Consider the following 26613-nt stretch of genomic DNA (forward strand, 5'->3'; position numbering starts at 1 on the left):
GTGGGGGAACTTGCACAATCGGTGGCTGACTAAATACTTTTTTGCCCCACTGTATATATATATATATATATATATATATGGGAAAGGCTCAAGTCCTCTAATGAGTTTCCATATGTTCAGATATGTTCTAAAGGTTACATCATTACAGACGTGAATAAAACAGCTGTCTGTAGAGCATGTGAACCTCCCATTGGTTTACCACTTTTACCAAGGTTGTAGCAGAAACAAAGTGGATTTCCACTGATGGTTGTTTTGGTCTTCTAATTGTTGTTGTTGATCTTTTGTGCATGCTTTATATCATGACATGAATACATATATGTTTTGTTGGTTGGTATGTTTGGTTTGTTTGTTTGTTTTATTGCAGAATATGCAAGAACACACAATCTGCTCTGACACAAACAGGAAAAACAGACAAATGACATGGAGAGAAAACCATAAACAATAAAAACACACACAAAAAACAATTTCTTCATACAATATTTGCATATTTCATATTCCATTAAAACTGTCTGTGTTGCATGTGCATATGCATTGTTTAGTTCTGTGGATCTGCATTATGCGTATCAATAAATAATAATAACAGTAATGGCAACAATATAAAAATATGTTTTGCATATTGTAAATATCTCTTTGTAAGCCTCTTCCTATCCCTTTGTAAAACACTAAATTACTCTGTGTCTAAGTAGTGCTGTACATATAAATTTGACTAGATTTGACATGTTACCGATGGTCACTTGACTGATATAAAAATGCTTGAGTCAGAGCAACACTTTCTCTAGCACTTCTTTTGGAAATTTGTTCATTTTTATGTTTTATATATAAAGTGAATAATCCTTTTAACTATAGCCACATACAAATGTTCTGTAAGGCAAAGTTAAAACTGAAATGATGTGTTTTGGCCCAAATGAATAAGAAAAAAAAATCAATCCCAGCTATAGTTCTAAGTTTTATCAAATAGCTTCGTTGGCTATGTTTCCTGCAAATAACCCATGTTTGCCTTGTGGCATTCTGTTTTTAACAGCAAGAACGTTTTGTAAGAGCACCTCATTGATTTTGTTTCTTCACAGATTTGCTTCCTCATTAAATATTGCCCCGGCCATCACATTTATGTCTACTTGAGCGTTCAAGAGATCTGTTTTCCAGGCTGAGTTGCTTTACATGCTGCTCCATCTTTTGTAGCTTTGGAATCTGTTCATGCTGCAAAACATGTTGAAGCAATTCATGGGGAAATAAGCCTCCAAATGCTGTGCACAAAGTAAATATTTTTACTTGGCACAGAGGGAGTGACCCCTGCTGAGAGTGTGCCATATAAATCCACTGCTGTTGTCAGGAAAGTTTGAGCAGTTTTCTGATCAGCCGTATACAAAAAGATTACACTTGTCAACCGGTAGATGTTACATTGAAATGTGTCCTTAACCATGAACTTTGTTATGAGAAAGCTCCTGAATAAACCTGCTATTTTCAGCATTTTAGCATTAACAGACAGGATATTATTCGATTTCCACATTACACAAGGGTCACGAAGAAGCTACCAAATCGTCATACAAAGATTTTTATACCACATACTACAACTGTAAACGGTATTGTTCTAAGCAGATTCTTACCAGGGCATTGGGGAACATTAAAGCCTCCTAAACCTCTTATATCGCTCATTTATAGTAGGGGGATCATACAGAAAGGGCTTTGTAAACTCTCTGTAAGTAGTTATTTAGAGCATGGATATTAATTAGCTGGGCTTAGTGTGATTAGGTATTATATTTTTTCTAAAGAAAAAAAGAGATATCAATGAGCAGCTGCAGGTCACACTGTATTTGGAGTCTTTCCACTACAACATGTTTACTAGTGCTGTTACTGTAGTGCTCAGCAATGTGATTAGTATAACATAAAATTGTATTCTGTGCCCATGCTTTTTAAATTCCTCTGCAAAGGAACAGAATCCAAATGTTGCTCCCCTAATCAGAACATTTTAAAGCATCAAAGCATCAGTTGGGTTCATACTCATTTGTTAGAAGTCAGTTGCTGTAGCTATTATAACCATCACTGTTTAGTGGTTTGTAATGACTTCATTTTAATGATACGATGACTGCTGGTGCAGTATCAGAACAGAATAAGAACAAGTCTGGAATGACTTTGCAGATTTTATTTTACAGTTGTCATGATTTGCATTTGCATTATATGAAGCCCATTTGTGCATACAGATAAAATATTGTGTTTATAGTAGATCTGGAACTGGCATATTCTATTGTAAAAAGTGCATTATGTATAATTTTCTAGGCTGTGAGGGCAGAGTAGGGCAGGGATTAAAGCATGGATGGGTACATAAGTGTGTCGAGCATGGCTGTGTTTGGATTGTAATTAGCTGGCAATATCAAGTTCTAGTTAAGTATGGCTGAGAGATGCAAAGAGATAGGAAGCTGTAATTTTTCAGCAGTAGGTGAACATGGCTGTGCATATTGTGTTTGTGCAACCTACATATGCATTTGCATAGTTTACTTCACAAACAGATAATATTTAAACACAGTTATTGATATATTTTGAATACTTCAGTTTACTTTTCAAATATTAGATAAGATGACTTCCAGATTTCACTAGGGTGAAGGAACATTTTTTACAAGCATTGAAACCTAGAAAGAAAATATGTGCATTGTCCAAATTAGCAAATTATTGATATTACATGTGATAGATCACTCCCCTGTTAATGTTTTTCTCTTTATCTTATGCTACACTAATTATCTGGTATATTCTCTGTTTTGGTTCATTAAATTTTTTTTGGCCTGAGAAGTCATTAGAAATGATGTCCATTAGAACGTAGAGTAGATTAATGCACTATGAATGAGTTCCTGTGTTCTTTCTGCCAGTGCAGTACTCAGGAGCCCATTAAGTTTTCCGGTGCCTGCCAGCAGATTCTTGAAGCATTTGTTTTGACCTAGCAAATTAAAATGTCTGCTCTTATCAATGCCCTCAGGGCTAGAGGCAAGGTAGAGAGAGAGAGGAGAGAGAGATGTCGTTGTCTGTCCTTGTCAGGTCGCTGGTCTGTCTTCCATCACTTGAGTTACCATAAACCTGCTGTCAGGAAAAAGAAAAAAAGAAAGCATGTTAGTACTTGTGTGGATGCGAGAGAAGAGGGAGTGGTATTATAATAATGCTTATATACAAACAAAAGTTTAGATTTTCTATCGCTGCCATAAAATTCTAATTTAAGAAATGATGAAAATTATGAAAGGTCAAATTTTAGCAAGACGTGTTATTTTTGTTCTCCTTCTCTATGTCTTTGCATGGCTACATGAGTCAGACAGTGTCAAAAGAATCAGGCTTAAAGACTTTTCCATCTTTTCCCCTGGCATGAGATTTTGCTTTTGGTAAGGCAAGAGCAGAATCTGAAGAGGTTACTGCTGTGTATTATTTTTAGCTTATCTGTGTTCTAGCTAACAATTTGTTATTTTTAGATCTATTCCAAGGTTTTGCCCAATTGCATGCACTTTAACTGCAAAATGTCTTGCCACTGTACATGTTACATCTCCCAACATTTTCCATGTGTTTGTTTGTGTGCTGTTTTGCTGATGTATGTTTGGAGCAGCAGCATGACTCCTAATGAGGATCTATGGCCCTGGGTGAAGCACGCCATCCGGCTACCCTGCTGCAGAAATGCATGCTTTTTCACTCACAGTTTTCTCTCTCTCTCCTTTTTTATCATTGTCTGTTATTCTTTCGGCCACTTCTTTACTAAATCTGTCGTATTTTCCACTTTTCTGTCTATTCCTTCATTCTCACTCTTCCTTAGTTGTCAGCATGCTTATTTAGTAGTCTGGACATGTGGGTTCGGTCAGTAAATCACATGCATTCTATATTAATGTCCAGATACTTATGGGTATGACCACTGCTTTATCTTTCTCATTCAGCTTATTCTGGCTCTTTTTTCTAAACATCCATTTCATCTTTCTTTTTACCTGCAAGCCATGTGCTGTGCAAGAAGATCTCCCTTGCTGCCACAGTCTTATTTCCACTATCCATCATCTCATTTCTTTATCTTTGAGGTATTTTGGCCCAAACATGTCTGCTTGGTCATCAGCATCACCCTCTAACTGTCTTCCTGGCATGTATTATTGCTCTCCGTCTCAGGCTTGCTCTCTAACTCTTGTTCTTTCTTTATGCGTCTCCTAGGATCGATTTGGCAAAATGCAGGCTCTGCTGTTACCCTACGGGGACGGCCATTTGACAGATCCAGTTCCTAGCATCATGAGCCAGCAAACACAGTAGGGAAGGGATGAAGATAGATAGTCACTGACAGCTAACAAATAGGCCCACAGGACTCAACAGGATAAGATAGCCATGTTCTACATGCATTAAACGTCTGATCTCTTCACTGATAGTGAATGAACAGAAGTGGCAGTGAATGAAACAGTCACAAGCCTGATAAGAGCAGTCAGTGTGTAGGAATAAATACCAGAGGATAGATAAAAGATGTGCATGGGGTTTTTTTTGACAGAGCAAAATGTGTGTGTGTATATATGCATATGCCCGGAGCAATCAAGGTTGGTAAAAGGTAGGCAAAATATGACTTGAGAAAATGTAAAAATAAAACCTGAGGCAACTTATGAGAGGGAGTTTGGATTCCTTGTAAATGTAATTCTCCAATGGCCACCATGTTGTGGAACAGAAAAGGTAATACATGACTCAATAAAAATCGTTTTTGTCTATGCTATAATGTATTAGAGTTATTGTGGCTGATGTTAGATTTCTTTTTAACCAAAAATTGTCAAATCTCGTTTGTTTAAGTAAAAAAAAAAAACAAAGCAAAAAATCTGAGCTCACGCTCACTGGTAGAAAAGAAAATGTGCACTAGTTCAGGTATCAGTAAGTACTACATAAAGATGGAAAATCACTGAAGCTACTATAATAATAAAAGTGAGTAACATAAAATACTGTAAAAGTAATATTATTTGATAATATTAGAATCAATTAAACATGTTTTTGCCAGTAAACGTGTCACACAGCATTCTAGGATCTTCTTTCTAAGATCACACCTCCAACCTAGCTTCTTTTAAACACATGGCAGTGGGGAGTGAGAATTTAAAAAATCTTTCCTTTCCTCAAAGAGAGCTTTAATTTTCACTTATCAGTCATGGTTGAGAGGTGTACCAACAGGTGCTCAGCATGAACGCTTTTGGATAGATGTAGGTAGTTTCGGTGAGAGTGCAGGCACGGTCTAGTGAATCATTTTTCATCCATTATTGCTGACGATAGAGCCCAGATTTTGCTCAGTGTGTCATCAGCAACTTGCAAATCCACTATGCCACCTACACTACCACACGAGGACCTAATGCGTTGTTTTATCTACTCTCAAATGGAGTAAAGGGCAAATTCAAAGCTAAAACATATCATTACTACAGCAATGTTATGTTGGTGATATTGTGCAGGAAAATTTGAAACTGTGTCCTTAGGATTTCACTTCAGTCTGGTGAGACTGTAAAGTATACCACAGGGGGGCTGAGGCTGCTCTGCTGAAATGACGACATTTTCTTTCTGCATCAAGGGGTAAGGAGGAGAGGCGGGATCCTTGTCAGGGTCCACGCAGTACCTGCAGGAGTGTGGGATTGCCCAATTAGAAACACAAAGCCTGTATAATGACTACAAGCAGCTTGTAAATCTTATAGTACTAACAGACAAGTGGGCGAATGACGGAGAGCAGCAGGGCATCCGCTTATTAGCTTTTTGTTAGGAACTAAAGAATGAGGCTCTTTGTGGGCATGGTCCAGTTGATCTTTATACCTTGTTAATGTCTGAATCCTTCAGTGAAACCAATAGCCAGATGAAAGAAGGTCTACATTTTTTCCCTGCCTTTGAAAGCATAAATGCTTGAAAGCATAACTTTTTTTTGTGAGGATCAGTGAACTTGGATCTGTCCAGCACTTAACGCTAATTTATGAGTTTTGGAAAGTCTAGTAGGTGGATTTGTTTATCTATGGACAGAACCAACCAAGCTATCTGTTTATACACAGCACCCAGTCTGAATGCCAAGCTGGCTGTTGTTGGTTAAGTGTGATATTAGTCATCCCATTAACAACAAATATGTCTGTTTCTGAAAATGTTGAATTCTTAGTCATATAGTCTAATTACAGTATATAATTTCCTTTATCAGATTAAATGTAGGATGGGTTTTAAAATCTCAGTATAGAACTTGCCTCTCTCACAACAGGCTTCTTGGTTCACATTGCTCCCCCTCTGCTCTCACTTTGAATTCAGGACTAAACAACTACAAAGCCAGTGGGAAATCAAGTGTTCACTTGCAAGTTCCACTTATTTACAATACAGAGAGGAAAATGGGAGAGAGGTGGCAACAGCAAGGAGCAAAAGCGACTTGAAGATGAGGCCAAGAACTGGATAGTGCAGTCATAGAGAGCATAAGTAAGCACTCTGCAGGGCACATCTAAGGGTAAAAAAACTGGGTAAAACAGAGGGGATAAAAAAAAAGAAATGCAGTTGCAAAACAGAGAAAACACTGCTTAGTTAAACTTACCCCACAGGTATTGTGAAAGTTTTTAGCCATTAAGGTAAAATTTGGGAAACAAAGGAGACAGTTCCTCCAGCTGCTTCACAGCTTGTCATTACTTCTGTCCATGTAGATTTAGAAGAGTCTCTCTGGTACTCTCTGCATACATTCAATTACATCCAGACAGACGGATAATCATGACACCAACTGGAGACCTTGATTAATTCTCAGTTAGACCTTGAAGAAAGTAGTAATACCATTGTGCTGGAAAGTGATACAGTATCTGTGTGAAACAATATACGTACCAGTGGATAGTATTTAACTGAAACGTTTTACTTGTTACTTTTCTAGGGCATTTATTTTTGCTGAGCTATAGAGTAATGATTTGTCTGCTGCACCGCACTGTGGGTAGAAACTGTTGATGTGAAGTGTGCTGTAAATATACCTGGCTATATAGAGATCACACTGTAATAAATGAGGAAAAGATTCACACCAGGGAGAAAGACAAGTAAGTACCGAAGCAGGCATAAAATGAATGGGGTTTAGAAACATTGCAGATAAAAACCTTTGAAGATCTGAGACACTGAGACAAAACAACAGGAGTTCTCAAGCAGATGGCAGATCAGGTCTGCTGGGTCAGTCAGATCAGTGATCATTGGAGCACACTACAGAACTGTATGAATCAGCAATAAGCCACCTGTGTCACCAAAACAAGAACAAACTTGTGCAATAAATAAAGCAGAAAGTAGGTAATTACAGACATATCTGGTTCATAAATTGCTTGTTGCATAACCTGTTTAAAATAGAAATCAGTTATCTTTAGTTTCCACATACATCATATTATGTTTGTCCAACATGCCCAAACGTCTGGTTTTCTTAGGCTTATTATCAAATACTATTTGTTATATAGCTAACAATCTACTGCCTTCTAAAACAATTTTATAATGTATTCTGTCTTGATGGACAGCATACTCTATATATGTCTCCATATTTTTGTATGTAGCAGCAAGCACTGGATTGAAAGTTTTGTGGTTTCTTTTTATAGTCTGAGTAGTAATAACCAATCATGTTCAAGTAGAATTTCACTGTTCCCAGGGAATAGTCCTTGTGAGAAGCAGAAAATTACATGTTAGCCAAGAGGCAATTTAAAAAACCCCACTACCTGGCAAGACTCAGACTTTTTAAGAACGTTTTGTTAACCCATCTGCATTTATAACTACACTGTAAACGCTAATCACTGAAGAGAACCAGCAGTTATCCGTTATCTAGTGGCTATACTTGAAGCCCCAAAATATTGACTGTTGCACCAAGAGGCTGAGTCATCAGCCAATAACCAGTGGGTTCCCTGATTGAATGGATAGCATAATGCGGACTGGGCCATATGGCTGCCTGCCCGGGTGTTTTTACTACCACTGGGGGTGGGGTGGTGTTGGGGGTTGACAGACTGTGAGATAATTTATAATCTGGTGACCCTAACTCGATAAAAACAAAGTCAAAGAGGCAAAGTTTGATCAAAGATTAATGTGCATCCACACTCTATTTCCACCTTTCTAATGCCTCCATCACATCAAGTTCCTGACTTAAAACTGGTGAGTCAGTCGAATGAGACGACAGCCTCCAGAAATGCCACAGGTGATTATTCTGTTAGTAAATGTAGCACCCTCTGGCAAAAAAAAATAAAACACCCTAGGGATCTTTAATAGATCTTATTACCATTTGAGGTAGTGGCTGGAAGGTTTATGAAAGAATGACTGGTTTGTCATTTTAATCAAATCAGAACCCCTGTGGCTGTGGAGACGAGAGAAGAGCCTTGCCGGACAGGGTATTAGCTCACCCCGTACTGACACTTCAAATTGATGTTATCAACATGGTAATAGACCTACTTTTGCCAGCTCCCTTCATGCATTATGGGGAATGACAGCTTACTTAAGGACTACATAAACCAAATCATATTTCCTCCAGATTCTCTGTCTGCTCACATTTACCTCAGTATCTGCAAGCAGATGGCCTGGCCTGTGTGTCTCCTGTGCCACCCGTTGAATTGGCACTTGAATCATATATATGGCATTGTGTCCTTTTCAGTAGTACCTGGATAATCTCAGATTAGACTGAACTTTATTGATACCCTTGGTGATTATTCTGTTTTAATAGCAAGATAACAAGAAACGTGACTAAAACCAAAAAGAAAAAAGAAATAACAGGGTTGCCAGCAGGATATGTTAGGGTGTAGTGGATGGAGGTTGAAGGAAATAAAGGTAAAATGCACGGAGACATTACATGGTTATGATACTAAAATTGATTATAAGGCATTATGTCCCTATGAGAATTAGTTGTGAAATCTACAATTAAATTTTATTTATACTCTTGGAGATTATTATGTTGTAGAAACAAGATAACAAGAATAGAGACAAAAGAAGGAATAAAAAACATGTTTGTAGAATAAATAGAGCAGGAAGCATGTGACTGCATAATTGGTCCAACTGAATGTAAAAATGCATGCATAACCTCTTATAACAGAATGTAATTATGCAGTGATGATGTAGAAATCAGAGTTTTCATCATTCAAAAAGAAACTTGCATTCGTCCAGTATTCCTAAAGTCTGGTTTTGGAAGGTTTACTAAGTTGCTAAGTAAAATTTAAGTATGATTAAATATTTTTACGAAGCAAAAGGTAGATAATAAGAATAATAACAAAAAAGGAGGTGGACCTAGTGATAAAAAATAATATTAAAAATAAAAATAATATACTGTAATTAATAGATCAATCTTAAAGGTTGCCTACTGTATAAGTTACATGACTAGCTCCGTCTTTCCTGCTCTTCCCACACATGAAGGATTATAGAATAGAGGTGCCATGTTATATGATGTTCTCAGTTAAACTAAATTATAAAAATCAGTGTTTTGCATTGTGTGACACTATAAATGTTAGACTACGTACAGATTATGACGTCTGCATTGTGAAAACTTGTGCTGCAAATGCTACTCTACACACAATGCAGATAAGTGACAAATTTAAGGAAAGACAATTAACAAGTGGAGAAACATCACAGAGATGTTTTATACATACTCGCTGTATGTATAAATGATATTAAAATTGCTATGCCATTACCTCTGAAATCATCAGATATTACTTTATACCTACATGCACTATTAGGGGACAGGCCTTTCAGTAGCAACTTTACTGGCACATAATGTGCTACTCTCCATTAGCTATAAGTGGGGCACAGAAAATATTATGTGTTGGTGGCATCTGCTTGTGTACTCATATACTGCAGTGCTGTAACATAAAACAATCTCACACGTGCTTTGAAATATTAACAGGACTATTTTGGGGTCTGTAGTAGTTTCAGTTCTTTAACAATGCCAACAACACCAACACATCTCAAAATTCACTTGCAGTCTATGAATATGTATTTTTTTTAAAAACTGTGCTAACAAGCTGAATTTGTGTTTTGTTGCTTGTACACTTTTCTCACAACAGTCCATCTTCTCAACAAAGCTAATATACTGTCCTGCACCACTCCCCAAAAACTAGCTACAAATGTACAAGTATGGCTAACATGTTGAATGAACCTGTTACCAAGGAAACAGTTGCCGGGGAGCACCCACAGGTTATAGACTGACAGCATGCACACCGTTGCAAAGTTGAAAAAGATAAATATAGAGCATCCATGTTTTGGAAGCCATTTTTATCCGTAGTGCTAAAACGTAGCATGTCACAGGAGTGAGCTGTTACCTTTGGAGAATACGTCAATGTCAGCTTCTACAGGAGGGCAAAGCGCTTTCTTTCATTTCATGCATGAGGGACCTCTTCCATATTTTGTTTCCTCTGCTCACTACTCATTTCCCAAAAGGGGAAATTAATAAAAACTTGAGTGCAGAACAACAGAAGAAAAAAGAAATACAGTCTATTAGGAAATTAGATCCTGATGCAAAAAATGACTTAGAGGTTTGCAATTTAGGATATGAGATAATAAAAACTAAAATTAAGCAAACAGTCGCTCAGGCTCAATGTAAAGGTAACAACTTCTAGCTAAGTTAAAATGGTTTACGTATCTGAAACAATATTTCATCACGGCATCTGTTTGTGAAATGAAGACAGACACTGAATATCTGACTACTCGTTTCACTTCCAAACATCTTTACTCCTGTAGAATCCCTGTCTCATTTGTTTTACGTTTGTTTGGTAAATTAGGTGGAGAGCTCAGTCCCTTCCAGTAAGACTAGACTGAAAAGAAAAAAAATAAATAAAAGTACTAAAATAAATTAAATTGTTTGAGTGGGGATACAGTATATTACACTGTGAATCCATTACGGAGAAAATGCCAGCGCATTTTAGTCATCACACTTGAAAATTGAATTAACTTTGCTACTGAGGTGCTACTTTTCATGCAAATGAAATGACATACCATATAGAAAACTTTGGATATGCCTACACACCCATACATATGCATGCACAAAAAGATATTTTGGCACATATGTCTCCTGTAGTTGATTTTAATGAACTTCATATGAAAGGTTTTTGGAGGCACGATGGAAAGTGTGTCATCTTGCATTTATCTACAGATGCTTATTCTGAACTTTAAGATTATGCAGCATGTTGGCCTTTTTTTTTTCTTTTTCTTTTTTTTTCACTGGGAAGAAGTGTGGTGCCTTAATGGACTTGATAATGGGGATCTGTCTTGTGACAGCCATTACCGCCTGAGTTTAATGCGCACTCTCGAGGTAGTATGTTGACATTTTCAGCTTGGCACAACCAAAGGCTTGGCTTGTCACGCATGCCGCTCCTATGTGCCCAGCCTTTCAAGGATAATGAGCTAATTTGTTTTTCAACAGGGCAGTGCTAACGTTAAGAAGAGAGCAGACTTTCAGGGGAAAGTCAGTTCCTTTTCAGAAAGAAAGAAAGAACTGACTCCTCAATGTGACAGAGAATTGCTTTGAATTGTATGTGCTCATTCTTCCAGCGATTTTGTGCACAGTCACTTTATTAGGCTTTAGGTCTTAATGTGGTTCTTGAAAGTGCAGGCTCATTATTTAGTTCAACAAGGTAATGCAAGATGAGAGTAAAAGTGTGAAAACCTTTTGCTTGTAAAAGCAACATCTTTGTAAGAAATTGAGAAAGCAAAACTACACATTGTGTAACTATTCATAGAAGAGTTACACAATGTTGGTTGGAATATTTTCAAACTTTAAATATAATCTAGTGATTAGCAAGTTAAAGACAGAAATCCTTAATTACACTGGTGAAATAAATTAAGTAGGAAATGAATAATAGATAAGCTGCTGACTGTTGCTATAATTATTTTTCGTGCAACCATTGCATGTAAATTCAAGATAATAACCGAAGCTTATTGGAATTTAGGAGATTCCGGTGTTCAGAATTAAAAACACTTGTGACAACAAGGAGTGAATATAGATTATTGTTCCTTCAAGGAGAGAAAAACGTTACATCTTCTGCATTAACAAGTCATTCAAATTACTTATGGAAGTCAACCTCCCTTTTTTTTTTTTCCACCTGCTGCTGGCTGTACTCCAGGGATTCTCGCAAGGATTTAAATTCCCGGTGAAGAATCTCCACCACGGACAGCCTTGCATCGAAACTGGACAAACGTTGGTCAATCGACTTCAGTATGTCAGCAATATTTTTGCCGGCTGGCGATGTTGTGCCGGGGGAATCTGCCGGGCGACATCTTTTCGACGACGGCGTCTCAGATTTGGCCAGGGAAGATGCACTCTGGGCCTTCTTCATTACAAGATCCTGGAAGCACTGATCAATGTAATCTTGGAGAGCCTCTAAACTCTCCCCATTGTTCTCCAGGGTGTTGGAGATGAGTTAGACAAATGTTGTTAGTTATGTTGTTAGTCATAAGACAATTGATAAGTGTATTTGGCAATACTGAAGCTTAAAGGAATTTGTTCAATTCTAAACTACCATTCGCTTTAATTTTCCCCAAAATCTCCGGCGTCTGACGTCAGTTACAACATGAGCCGTTTACCCTGTCCGTCACTTCCGTCACTTACCGCACCCCCATCTCCTTAAAAATATTGCTTAAAATGGAGAATGGCTTAATGAGATATTCTATTTGCCATAGTTACTACATTACGTTACTGTTCAAAGGTCTTAAGTCACACATTGTTTCTTTGCATATTACTAGCAAAATAGGAAATCAGTGCATCGATAATTCAAGGTACAGTACTTAAGGCAAAAACAGAGTTTGTACAGTCTCAACAAGTTTTAAAATCAATTCATCTTTATTCTTCAGCATGGCCTGAACTCTCTTATACAAGGTTTCTTCAGATTTCTTAGTCTTCAGAAGTATCTCTCTAGGATTCTTGAAGGACCTTCCGAAGCTCTTCTTTGGATGCTGCTTGCCTTTTGTTCCAATCTCTATCAAAATTGTCCCATACTGCTCTAGTACTCTTAAGGTCCAGACTCGACTCTAACAGCGATTTCTTACTGTTTTCTTGGTTAAGAATGGATTCTTGACAGCCACCCTTCTACTTAGGCCATTTCTCATGAGATTTTGGTAAACGGTAGCTACAAAGGACCAAATGTATCTCTCAGGGCTTTCAACTACTGCTGCTGTAGATGTTTTTAAGGCTGCAACTTCTGTTGTCCTCCTTCTTGTTTACTTTTCTATTTTTAAGCACATATTTCACACCATACTAAGATGTGCCAAGTTTTCAGCTAATAGCTCTTTGGCCAGGATACTAATTTATGCTGGTCAAGCTGTGTTAACTTTGGTATGTTTATTTAACTAAGTGTTTAGGTGACTTACTAAAAAAGGAAAACATTCTTCTGAAAATGGCTGGGTACAAGAACTGGATGGAAAATGAGTGCAAAACCAGAAACTGTGCACAAAAATGTTCTCAAAGAACTTTAGAAAGCCAGGAGAACCATTGCTCAGTACCACATTAAACTAAAAGTTTGGTTCTATCGAAGCAAAGTATAAAGAAACTTAAAAAACTCGACTTATTCCCTGTTTTTTTTTTTCTTGTCTTCTTTTTTTAAGCAACAAAATAACTGAAACTACTGGGTTTAAACTGACAGGATCCATCTTCACAGAACTGATCAAACTTGTGCCAGAGAGATAAGATAGCCGAGAAAGATTAATGCATGACATATTCATTACTTTTGCACATCGCACTCCTCTTATTAAGTGTGTTCAGATAAACACCAGAGCGTATTAAAATAACATCCCATGTAATTAGCCGACCTAATATCCTTAATCGGAGTGATTTTAATCTGAATAAAAAATTGTGCGCATGTAACAGCTGCTGCTGTTTGTTTACTGTTGTTCACACCATTACCCTCATCTTAAGACCCCGCTTGTGTTAATTGCAATTTCATTAATGATTACTTCTTTAAAAATGACTGCCTATAGTATTTACAGGGTTTGCTATGGTGAAGGGAAGTAATGTTAAAGATCATTTGAACAGATTCAGGATGTAAAATTGACAGGAGCTTTCAAAGTGTCATTGTTTTCTATTGGTGCATGACAGAGGTTTGGCTCAAGTCCACAGGTGGTTCACTCTGAGTTCAGCCAGTGTTTCAACCAACCACTCATACCCTAATTGTGGCCCCTTTCAGCCGTATTGATCGACTACATTTTTTTTAATTTAGATGTGTCATGTTAAAACACTGAACAATAAATTTGTCACTTCAATTTTTTAGAATAAAAAAAAAAGAATTTTAATATCCTATACTAATGCCAAAACTTAATTACACAGTTTTTGTGTCTTTTAACTGCCTGACATTTAATTTGTGTATTGCTCAGCTCAGCAGGATGAATCAACATTGTGAGCCCATCAAGTTGATTTAACACGTAGGAAGAAGGCTGTTTCTCCCTCTGACTCAGGTCTTAGATAATGGTGGGAGTGGATTTCAGTGAATTACTTTGCAAAGTAGGTGAACACCTATCTGCCATCAGGCTTGCAGAAGAACACATGTCCAGCTTTGTTCAAGCTGTGGGAACAGGTGGCTGTGATCTTATGTGCCAACATGAGCTTTAGTGGAGATGGTAGGCTAACACACTTCAACACTAGCAATGTGCAAGCCACTGAAAGAGGGAATATAATGTAAATCGGAATAGGAAAAGGTATCGAGGATATTTCCTTACAGTAAAAGAAACCTGAAACTTAAAGTTTTGCTGAGAAAATGTAACATAAATGGTGCAAGAACTAGTTGGATCAGTATTGCACAGCATTGATCTAAGATGCTATTTTTCACAGAAAAAGTACTGAAGGGCAGTGCCCAACAGCATTGAACTTGTGCTAGTAAGTTGTGCCAAAACACTGTGCAGAGTACATGTGGAAACCATGAGCACACATCTTCATCTCTCAAAATGCTTCTGCTCCCTATTCAAATGGGATGTTTGGGCTGCGTGCATCCCAGTACAAAAAGATAATAATGCCAGCAAAGCTAATAATTGAAAGCACCAGGTTTAATACAAAACAGTGTTAACAGCATGCTGTCATTTAAGACTTAAATGGAATCTATTTGGGTTTTCTAGAGTAATCTAAGCTTATTGGAGTCTGCTACAGCAGTTTTGCATAAATCACAAAATAATCCTTAAGGCCTTAGTGCAGCCTTTCAGTTTAACCCGTGTCTAAAAGAAACTGTGTCAGTTCATTTTATGGAATCTTTCATCTGATCGGCTTCCCAACACAAATCAAAGATTTGAACAGTAGGTAGGTGGCATTATCTTTTGTTTTAAATCATCATACCGTATTAGATCATTAAAAAATGAACAGCAAGTGTATAGAGTGAGTTTGAAGCTGGAGCTTTACAGTATAAATGGCAACAACAAATGAGAAAAATTGTCTTTTATCCCTTTTCAACATTTTGCTGGGATTCATTCCAGACTATAGAGATTCATATCTACCCACAGATGTGCCTAACCACATCTAACTGTAGCAGCTCCACTATTGCTACTGAACCATTAGCTGCTGCAGACAGATTAAGTTGACTTATAAAGTGAACTCAGAGTTGCCAAAAGAGCTTAAAAACTTGTATCTGTGAGATGCCATGGGGAACTTAACCCTCTCAGGCTCAAATTAAACTTTTTGTTGCTAATGCACAACCAAGTCCTGCAGTGGTACTTCTGAGTAAAACAAACTCATAAAATATGTATGTGGGGTAATCAGGTTGTTAGATTTTAACTGTTGCAAATCGGCAACGCCTGCCTTGAGAGGGTTAAAGGGGTTGTCCTCTGGAGCCCAGTCCCAGTATAATGCCTAATGCAATCATCTGTTTTGCAGATCGACTTTATTATTAGAGTTCCTAAAGAGCTGCCAGTTATTTGACCACAGTTGTATTTATGTACGTATTTAAAGTTTGCACATTTTAATGTAGCTATGTTTTTGTTTTGTTTTTTTTAATCCACTGACTGCTACTGTTGCACAGAGAAAGATAGCATCCTTAATTGAACTTATGCTAATTCATTATTTATCTTGCATATTTAAGGTATTGTTTGAGATGCAGATGGGCTTGAACAGACAAGGGCAGGTTGTGATAACCAACGTGCAGGGTGACATTAACAGGGCACACGCGAAGCAAACCCACAGAGATCAGATGAAAAAGAAAAACGCCAAGAGAGATCTGCAGACAGGGAGAAAGAAAAGGAGACCAGAAAAGTACAAACAGAGAGAGACAAAGAAAGAGATGATATCAGAGCAAATGACACATTACCAAGAGAGCGCGTGAGATGTTTCCTAATTCCACTCAGTCTATCCCTGTGGTGAATGAGTCATGATTATCCTCTGAAAATGCTAGCCAATCTTTCTTGATAACACCATCCAAATCAATCATCACAAAACCCAAACACATGTTTACCACATCAAAACTAGGTTTGCTATTCACCTGATTCAATATTCAGCACGCTGCTGCCAATGAAGCACCTTGTCCCAACAGGCATGGCCGCATGTTAATTCCAAGAAGGCTAATCAGACAGGCATAAAAAGAGAAGAGAAAAAAAGGCAACATGCACGCACACACACACACATGTCATTGCATACGTAAAAGACTGTTGTGTGCATTACACTGACCATATTAGCCCTGGAAGCTACAGCGGCTGTGCTGATGGGAGAACAAGTGACAGAGAGTCAAAAGCACTCTGAAAAAAATAAGGGACTTAAGAGATACCAAAGAAACAAAGAGTGGTGGGAATTCATTTAAATGGATTAATATATATGCAGTTCCAGATTGCCGTTTGTGCTCTTGTTCTTACAGACATCAAGTTAATCTTAGAAGTAGAATCACTGTCTTTAATGTTACTGCCTCAGACTCCACACACATGTCTGCTCTGTGAAGTACATCAAAAGCTCACTGCTTCAGGGAAAAGGGTTAAGTCACTGCTGATTGCTCAACAGTTGAAACTGATGCCATAAGACATGGCAGCTAGTTGTATCACATTCTGGTGTTGTTGTTTTTATCATTGTCTGGTGGCATCTGCTTCACTGTCAGAATGGCGAATAATCAATGACTCAGCAGTTTTTGACAAATGTACATTGGGTGTGCCTTCAAGTTTTTTCTATATGTTTGTTTACCTTGTTTACAAAATGTACAGGGAGTGGGTTCCTTTAGGTCAAGCTCTTCTCGCAGCCTGCAGAGTACACTATATTTCTTTTCCTTTCACATCTCCTGGGTACCACCAGCAGCCAAAAAATTTCCCCGAGCATAAATTTAACAAGGCACAGCAGCTATCTTCTTTTGTCAGCTCTGATGTCATAAATAATAAGATCCAGCTCTCAAAAGCATATTTAACATGGAAACCCAGAGGATGAGACATGAAAGTACTAAAGTACACGCTGGGCCTCATTCTAAACACACAAACCATTCAGATTTTCAACAAAATGTAGATTTTGTGATTGATTGCCGCTTCTTCAGTTCAGAACACAAAGAGAGAAAAGGAAACAATAACTCCATTTGCATGCTTTTGGAAAATGCAACAGTGATTGTAACATATAGTCTATAGATTTTGTACAGAACAAAGCAACGCACTGTTTCTCTGTGAGCTCTAAGGCCGGTCTACGCATGTGGCATGTAATTAGTGCAACGCGATCGCTGTGGTGGTTTTAATGCACACAGTTTGGAAAAGTGAATGTGCCTCAAACATTGTGCCTGATAGGACTAACAGGAACTAGTGTAGCATGATTTAAAATACCCTAAAAGATGCCAGCTATGTGTCATTGTTTGTACTGCAACACTGCCACTGTCACACTGAATTATTTACAAGTCAGCAAAGGCATTTTAGCCATTAGAAATTCACAAAGTAATGGCAACAATTGGCTTTGCTGAGAAAGTAAAGAGCAATTGACTTCTGAGTTCTTGCTCTAGTAGAAACATTTATTTTAAGTATAACTATTAAACGAATAAAAAACAAAAAGCGTTTATAGCATGCATCATATGTAGAAGTGGGCACACTGACATGGAGATGTACTGTAATGCTTTTTAGGCAGCATTAGAAGAGAGATTTCAGAAGATGGTTAACGGGAAATGATGACTACATGCACTTAAATGTGTTTCAAACACCAGCACCTATCTGAAATCTAATTTTAATACAAAAGACTCCAATAAATGCAATGTCTGGTAAAGCCTATGACTTAAATGTATATTGAGACTCTGAGTTATTTATTGAGTTAATTTCTGAGGCAATAGGCTGTAATGATATTGCATCGAATTGAATTACATCGTGAGGTTTTCCTGGCCCCAGTGGACAAATACGAATTGTACATTAAAGTTCAAAATTCACAAAGGTAATATTTATCATTGCATTCTGCTGAGCTGTAGGTCTTTCTGTTATTGAATCCACCCCCTGAATATAAGCAGTTTTCACTGTACTAAGCTTATTTCTGCTATTCTGTCTGTCACTTATCTGGAGGGTATAATTTACTGAAGTGAAATACTCCATCACAGTTTAGATGACGTGGGCAGTCTTAGCATCAATAGTATTGACAGGGTATATGTACCCTTATCGTAGTCTGACAGATGAGAGCAGGAACTAGGAAAGGGCCAAGGATGTTTATCTTCCCAAAAGAGAGCACAAGATGAGATTGAGAGAGTGAAGGAGAGAGCTTGATTTAGAAATGGTTCATACCTACTGCAGGTGCAATGTTGCCGCACATTTATTTGTTGAATGGAGTCTTGGTCCAGCTGCCATATACTGATCTCTCCCATTTGTCCCTTCTGTGTGGTGAAGTCCTATTATGTTGTGGGAAGCTGCCAAAAGCAGTGTGGAAGGACCCATTTATAAGAAATGAGACAAAACATCCCGTCTCCTCTTAGCTGTGCACAATATGGACATTTTAAAGCTCTTGCAAATTATCCAACAGCTAATACATAAAAAGAAGTCCACTGTGTTCCAAAGCCATCAATGACTAATTCAGCAGCAGATCATTTCAGTCCGTGCCCTTCATATAGTAATCAGTGTGCTGACGGAGTTGAGTTTGATCCAAGTAGAAGTTTGAATGTAAACATATGATGGGTTTAAATTATTATTTAAAGCTTGAATATTCAATAGAATATTCAAGCTGTGGTATTTTCTTTGTGGAAAATTTGTTAAATCAATAATTCATTAAAATCTGTTTTAATTACATTCAAGTTAATACTGAAATGTCATGATTTTGATATTCAGAATAAATAGATGTGCACTTATTATCAAAACAGCAAAAAGCATTGTAGCACCTTAATACTCTGACAAATAATCCCAGATTAATATAAAATCTCCCAGCATAAATGAAGATAAAGCATTTTATTCTGAATCTTGTATTACAAGCTGTCTCAATTAGATCAGAGTTACACCACTGTCACTGTAGGGAAGAGTTGCGTTGACAACACGCAGCATTTATCTCAGTGTTGATTCCCTCCTTTGTATCCTAGGATCGGGCTCTGAGTCAGAGCAAACTAAATGAGACTGTCTTATTTCGGCTGTGAAATCACTGAGACAGGCCCAATTTATGCAATATTCACCAAGGCAGTGGTGTGGTGTTTTGTTTCATCCCTTCATATTACATTGGTAAAATGAGGGCGAGACACTGATGACATCCCATTTTCGTGGGAAAACAGATTGCAGTGTCTTTTTTCAGTCTGGTGTCTTGATGATAATTTTCTCGCTCCATGGCCCATCTGCACAAAACTGAACTGGTCGGATGAGGCGAGGACTTGAGCAGAAAAATGCCATGTGCTTTTGCTGATCAGGGAGGAATGTATTTTATTGTGATGAGAGGTTTATCAAGTTTTTAAAGATATGCAGCTTTGATTAAAAGTGTTTAAAAATTCATACACCTACTGAATTCATTGTCCATCGATCAACCATATCGTTACTGATAGAAGAAAATGACGCATTCTCCACCGTGGCCATGATAGATTACTGAATCTCTCTTTCCAAATACAGTAACTTCTGCTTCCCCATTTGAGCTGTTACTTTGTAGCATCATGTGCCTTAATTTGTAGTTTATAAATTCTTCCAATTAGTTAAAGTAACTGTTAATCAACTATGTGAATTTAGAGTATTTTGCATGTGTTATTCTGGAAAAGTGAGGTTTTTTATATGACACATGAATAAGAGTGCTGTTGTATGCTGATTCTGGTTGTCAGATAGCTTGCAGGAAATGAAGGATGGCCTCTGTCGACTTCAGGGGGAACATTTAAGAGTCATTATTCCACCATTATCATCCTTGCCAATGACTATAGAGTACTCCTCCCTCCTGTCAGTTGGCTGTCTGCTGTATAATGGGCCTGGGGTGTCCATTACGAAGCCAAAATGGCTGAAGACACTTTAGCCACAGCCTGCTAAAAGCACCTGAAACACAGAGGTTAGGGGAGGTGACTCTGTCCTGATCCTATAGCACAAATGAAGGTGACGATTCCAGTTCACTGCATGACAGCTGATGGAACATTAGGTAAATAATTACACTATACATGAAGCACAAAATACAGATTTATAATCAGTTAATAAATTGCACGTTTAACATTTTGGGGATGATTATGTTTGCTCAGATGCGATGATAAAATAAAATTCCCAGTTCTAACCTGGCTCAGTACTTGTATTTCAGGCACACAGTGTGAAACATTAAAATGAAAGGTTCTCATTTTAATTCCATGTCACTCAGTCCTCGGGATTCACCTTTCACTGATATCCTAAAATCAGCCAGTGCTTTCCTTGTAAAGCTCTGCTTTTGAGCTTTGAATTTCGCACTTAAAATAAAAATAAAGGTGTTCAGATTAGGTTAAAATATACCAGATACTAAAGTTTTTGTTATGTTTGCTCCTTTTTGGGTTTTTTTAAATTATAATTTCCTTCTGTTCTGCCTTACATTAGAAAAGTCATTTGTGCAACCAGTCGTTTATTTATACTGCAGTTTATTATGCTACTGCTTAATACTCGCAGAAATGTGTTTTATTACCCATAAACCCTTGGAATGTTATACTTCCTGCCCTTGCCTTCATTTAAAAAAATGGCTGTCCCTTGGTAATCAATGAAATGTGCAAACTATGCATTTCTTCTTTTCTGTATTCACCAAAATCTGAAATGGACAGTCCCAAACTCATCATTTCAACTTAGAATTCATATACCCGGTATGTTCTGTCAATGGACAAACTGATCCAGGTCTATTACAAGTATCTTAATGGCACAGGAAGCTGGAATTCAAGCCAATATTACACCCTTCCCAACTCTGTAAAGTTTGTAGTGAGTAGGCTGCACCTGAGAGTGAAACTTGTTAAAAGAGAATCGGTAACTCTTGGGAGCAGACTGTTTCCAGTGTGTAGTTCAATACATATTGTTGTTGCCAACAGACACATTTAGATGTTGTATCCAAGTTGTAGCATGTACTAGATTTGATCACTGCTGCTGGCATGACTTGGGCAACATAAAGGTATTTCATGGTGCCCTACAGAAAATTTGCCAAATGCCCTTTTGCACACCTTGGCTTGCATGTATGACTGTCTGTCTGTCTCTCCCACTCATGTACAAACTGTAAGACACTTCCTGGCCTGAGGAACATTTTCTTGAATTCCCCTGAGCATTCATGCAAAAAGCTACAAATAATCTCTCCACTACTCCCGCACCCCTTTCCTAATTCTCTCACATTTCTATTCTTATTCTTTTTTTCTTGTTTTACTTAAACCACTACAACCACGAATACAGTGCATACCCGTCTACCTGAGATGCCCGATATTCCTTCATTCAGTCTCCTATTTAGTATGTTACTTAGTTTCCTCATACTTCCTCTAGTCGTGATTTAGAGTGCACTAATGTAGTCATGTGCATGCAGTCAGCAGATGAAATCGCCATTTGTCACATTAATAGTCCAGCTCTTCTGCCATACTTTCTCACACACACATCCACAGTCCTCTCCCACTATGTCTCCATTCAGTATCATCTCGCCTCACCACTTCTTCTCAGACCCTTATTCTCATTTATTTTCATCACAAAAACCTTTCTCTTTTTTTCACTTTTGCACGAAGGTTTTAATATCACATCTTACTTTCATGTTTATGATATGTTTGTGTACTTATTATGAAGGGGTTTGAATGATATAATTTGGTATTAGACCGCATCATTTTTCCTTTGTGCCAGATTCTGTAGACACTGAAGTAGACCATATAATTAGGAAGTATTATTAAATTCAGTGAGAGAACATTTAATTGCTGTTTTGTACATTATGCTCAGCTGTTTGTGCAATTATAAAAGCCCTGCTGTGCGAGAGACAGTGAGTTGAATTTTAAAAGCAGCATTTGTCATAGACTGTCCCATGTCACATGCAAAATTCGACAATCCCTGTAGTAGATGATTATGCAGCACATAACAGAGATAGAGCTTGAAATTAAATGCAAATTCAATATTCTTCATTTAAGCTGTTTTGCATTTGTATTCCTATCACTTTCTCTTTTGTGGTGATTGTGTTTTTCTCTGTTTTGCATCTCATAACCAAAGGGAAAACGGGAGCATACTCCGGGGGAAGGGTTAGGTCAACATTAAAGGGCTAACACTTTTTCATCTTAGAAACATGACAGGAATATAAGATGAGAAACTGATACGGGGTCAGAATGAGTCTTAGGGCTTGTGAAAATAGCATAATGCAATACATTTACACAGGTTTAGCAAATCTGATGCAAATATAACAATAATTTAATAATAATAAAAATAAATAAATATTTTTTTATCTGTAAGAAGGTTCAATAAGTACTAAGTTTTCAAAAAATATAATTTTCTACCAATAATTTCATGGTTCACACTTTAAAGGGTTAAATGTAATCAGTTATTTGAAGATATAAAAGTATCTCGTTGAGTACCTCATCTTTGAAAGATGTGTCATTTTGTTCCGCTAGATGTGGTGACCTTCCCTAAGAGGATCAAAAATAGATTTCCCCCCCCCCAAAAATTGCACGTGTAAATAGAGATGTAGGGACTTTAAAACCACCACAGACATTACAAGCATGTGTCTGCAGTCCTAATCCCTACTTGTTTACAGATTTTCACCACCATTACACATAAAACCAAGAGAAAGAGTGAAGGATATGTAGGACCATATCAAGCTGGGACTCACATGAGGCATCATTACATCTTAAAATATTCCTGATTTTTATTCATGCCAGATTCTTCCCACTTAGCCACCTCTTCTGTTTTGATAAGAACCCCACAGTCTCAGGTAGCTCTCTGCTGTTTTCAAGTAGCAGTTTCCGTTAGCAAGCGCTTTCCCTTTTTGTCTGTGGACAAGGATTAGAAGATACACTCACTCATCAACCTCATCTTCCACTGAATCTCTCAGCTACACATTATATTATAACTTTAGGGCAAACCTCCAACTTTTAGTGATCATTTCTCAACTAAGGGTCAGAAATAATCTTAAGTAGGATATAGCATCTTATTTATTTTTTTAAGACCAAGTGGAAAAAAATATGTTATTTTAAAATTAAATCCATGTCGGAATTGATTATGTTTTCATATCTTATTCCCTTTCTTCTTCTAATCTAATTTTCCCAATAAAATGTTTCTCAGTGCTTTGCCCTTAATTTCTTCCTGTGTTCTTTCTTTGCGTATTCACAAAGTCTGTTTTGTTTTGTTTTTTGTCTTCTGTCCAGCATGCGAGCTCATGAACCAAGGGATCCTCGCGCTGGTTACATCTACAGGCTGTGCAGCTGCAAGTGCCCTGCAGTCTCTGACAGATGCAATGCACATCCCCCACCTCTTCATTCAAAGAAATGGGGATGGCGCGCCCCGTACTGCCTGTCAGCTCAACCCGAGCCCAGACGGAGAGAGCTACACACTGGCTGCACGGCCACCTGTTCGAATCAGCGACGTCCTGCTCACTCTTGTATCTGAACTGCACTGGCAGAAGTTCATCATCTTTTATGAGAGCGACTACGGTGAGTTGGGAAAAACGAGAGCACCTTAACAACAAATATATCTCATAAACATGACATTTGTATGTAAGATGGTTTCATTGCTTTCATTTAAATGTAAATATCCTATAACTATCTTCTGAGATGAAGATCAGGCTGCTGCTGCAGTAAAGCCATATTAACGCTGAGAATTCATGTGCCTAAAAGAATAGACCAAGTGAGAAGTAAGCTGAAGGAACATCATCACTCCCACACAATCACATACTGTACTTCCCGCTGTTAAAAAATAAATCAAAAGTTCAGGAGGGAAAAAAAAATAACGACATCTCACTGCTGCATTCAGTTTTAGCAGTATTGTCATGAAGAAACAAGTATGAGCTTAATTGGCTCATTTGTGGTGCAGTCATCTGTGAGGATGTGTCCCAACAGTACTTTATATATTCTCAAATGTTCTTCATTTCTGTTTAATTATTTTCACTATGAGTTCCCTGTGAACCAGACCTTTTGTGACCCACATTTGGGCAATTCACTGTGGATCAAGGAGTGATTGGCAAGGCAGTGGAAGGGTAGGAGAATGAAGTGGGCATATAAAGCCTTTTGCTGCATTGCCATTCATCAGATGAGACTTTGTCTCTGCTGGCTAATCTTTTTAGTTCTGGGAAGAGTGGAGTCCAGAAGGCAGTATAAATCTGTTTTATTTTTCCAGTACTGAAAACAACTGAGCTAAAGTTGATATAGTGTATAGTAAAGCAAGCCATCAGAATACCGGGGCCCCAGGCAAGTTCCCAACTGTAACTTGGTCACTTTAGCAGAGTCCTCCATGTGTTTGACATGTTGGCTTACATTTACAAAGCTCTGTCCTTGGATTTCTTTCTGTCATTGCTACTCTTTGCAGAAATGCACTCTCAGCATTGAGTTGGATCAATGAAAGTCCACTACAGAAGGAAACCTGTCTGTGCTTCATTTTGACAAGCTGCCTTGCTTTTCTTTCTGACTAGCTGTCTATCTGACTAACTAGCTCTCTATATGTCTGTCTCATGGGGTCAGCATGTGTCTGACCATCTGTTTTGCTATAGATCTTTCTTTGTCACTGGCTCGCTGCCTATCTGTGGTAACCAGTGCTAACTGTCCTTTTTATAATGAGCTTGACTGCCTGCCATGTGTTTTGTTAGCTATATAGAGTGGATAGCTTAAAATCTCTGACTAACTGTCTGTCTTTCTATCCAGCAAAGCCATTGTTTGTGTGTCTCAATTCCAATCATCATACTTTAATAGATTCATGTGCAGTTTGGGAAATGTTAAGGTTTTATTTTGTCCTTGTTCACAACACATATCCTAGTCAGCATAATGTACTATAAATTTAGTTAGAGGTAACCTAAAGCGGCATTCAAATAATTATTGCCATTAAAAGGAAAGAGACAATGGTTAGAAAAGTAGTGCCACATATCATGCTGGCTTTTCTGTTGATAAGCAAACAAAAGTAAACAGAAAGAAAAATCCCAATCAGATTCTTACTTGCCTGTGGTTTTCTTTGAAACAGTGCAAATTCTCCTAAGTACAGTTTGTTTGGGTTTATTTGTTTTTTTTGTTCTTTGCAAGTAAGTTGTTCTAAACACCCTGGAAAACTTTCCATAGTCCTTTTGTGGATTCAGGCTGTCTCAGTTGCTTCTGTCTCTACATGTAATCTGGGACTGACTCAGTGATGTTCATATCAGGGCTCTTTGGAGCCCATGCCATCTGTTGCAGGACACTGTCCATCCAGTCACTAAAGATAGGTTTTTAGCACTGGCTGGTTACTTGGTCTCTTTCTCCTGCTGCAGAAAAACATTTAGGACCAGTCAGACACGTCACACATGGTGTTGTGTGGTGGATAAAAATCAGAACATTCAAAATAACTCAGAATTTTGCACATTGCGGTATGCATATCACATGAAGAAGACTTTGCTCATCAAGAAGCTGTTCTAACAAAGTAGCCTTTTTTAAGTCTGCTACATTAGACACTACAAAGTCAGCACCACTGACATGTGTGCGTGTGTTACACTATTTAGCTCTGAACTCATTTAATTAAGGAATGTAGCGGCTAATTAGGATCCTCATCACAGAACAGTCCAAATACCCGTGGTGTCTGCTTTAAAGCAGTGCAACAGTGACTGACACAACTGTCTGCAAAGAAAAGTGCTGTCTGTTAATCTGTCTAGGCTTTCAGTGAATGTCGAGCTCTTACATATGTTGATTTGAGTTACATTTCTGTGGGAATTCTGGGATACTTTTTTTGCACTGGTACCAATAGAATAATAAATTAAAGAAGATATTTTTTATGAAATTAAGAAGCCAGAAAACATATAAAATTATCAAAATATTGACATATAAAACAAGAACTACTGACAGTGGATGCTGAGAGGTTGGTTTTCATAGGTATATTTTAGCCAATATCAAAGTTTAGCCCTTTCAGCTAAACTTGTTGATTAGGACTTTTTCCATTTCTAAAGTTAATAAGACACTGTGACACTATTATGCCCTTAGGATATGTTATGAGTATTTACAGTTACATCAAGTCTACATCTATGTATTTTCTTAAGCTGCAATGTGCTTTTGTCCAGTACATCTTTTAATTAAAGTGACGTACAGATATATGTGTACATATATGTATGTACTAGCGATTTTAACATTAATATTGTTAAAACCGCCCACCCCCCACGCACAGGGTGACCTACGCTAAGTTGCTAATGGAGATTTACCGCGTTATTGCGGTTATGGCATTAACGTCATATATATA

At 37.7% G+C, this 26613-nt stretch overlaps 1 protein-coding gene across 3 annotated transcripts in view; it reads left to right on the forward strand.

The window, feature by feature from the left end:
- Window positions 1–26613, forward strand: part of grid1a (glutamate receptor, ionotropic, delta 1a) — a 276642-nt gene that overhangs the window by 152740 nt on the left and 97289 nt on the right. For all 3 annotated transcript variants that reach the window (XM_005727368.1, XM_005727369.1, XM_013909387.1), the window contains exon 3: window positions 23577–23861. In XM_005727368.1, coding sequence (XP_005727425.1) covers window positions 23577–23861 — 285 coding nt within the window. The remainder of the gene's footprint in view (window positions 1–23576; window positions 23862–26613) is intronic.

The sequence above is a fragment of the Pundamilia nyererei genome, unplaced genomic scaffold (genome assembly GCF_000239375.1).
Source record: "Pundamilia nyererei isolate P.nyererei 1_Seehausen unplaced genomic scaffold, PunNye1.0 scaffold00024, whole genome shotgun sequence".
In the NCBI taxonomy this organism is placed as follows: Eukaryota; Metazoa; Chordata; class Actinopteri; order Cichliformes; family Cichlidae; genus Pundamilia; species Pundamilia nyererei.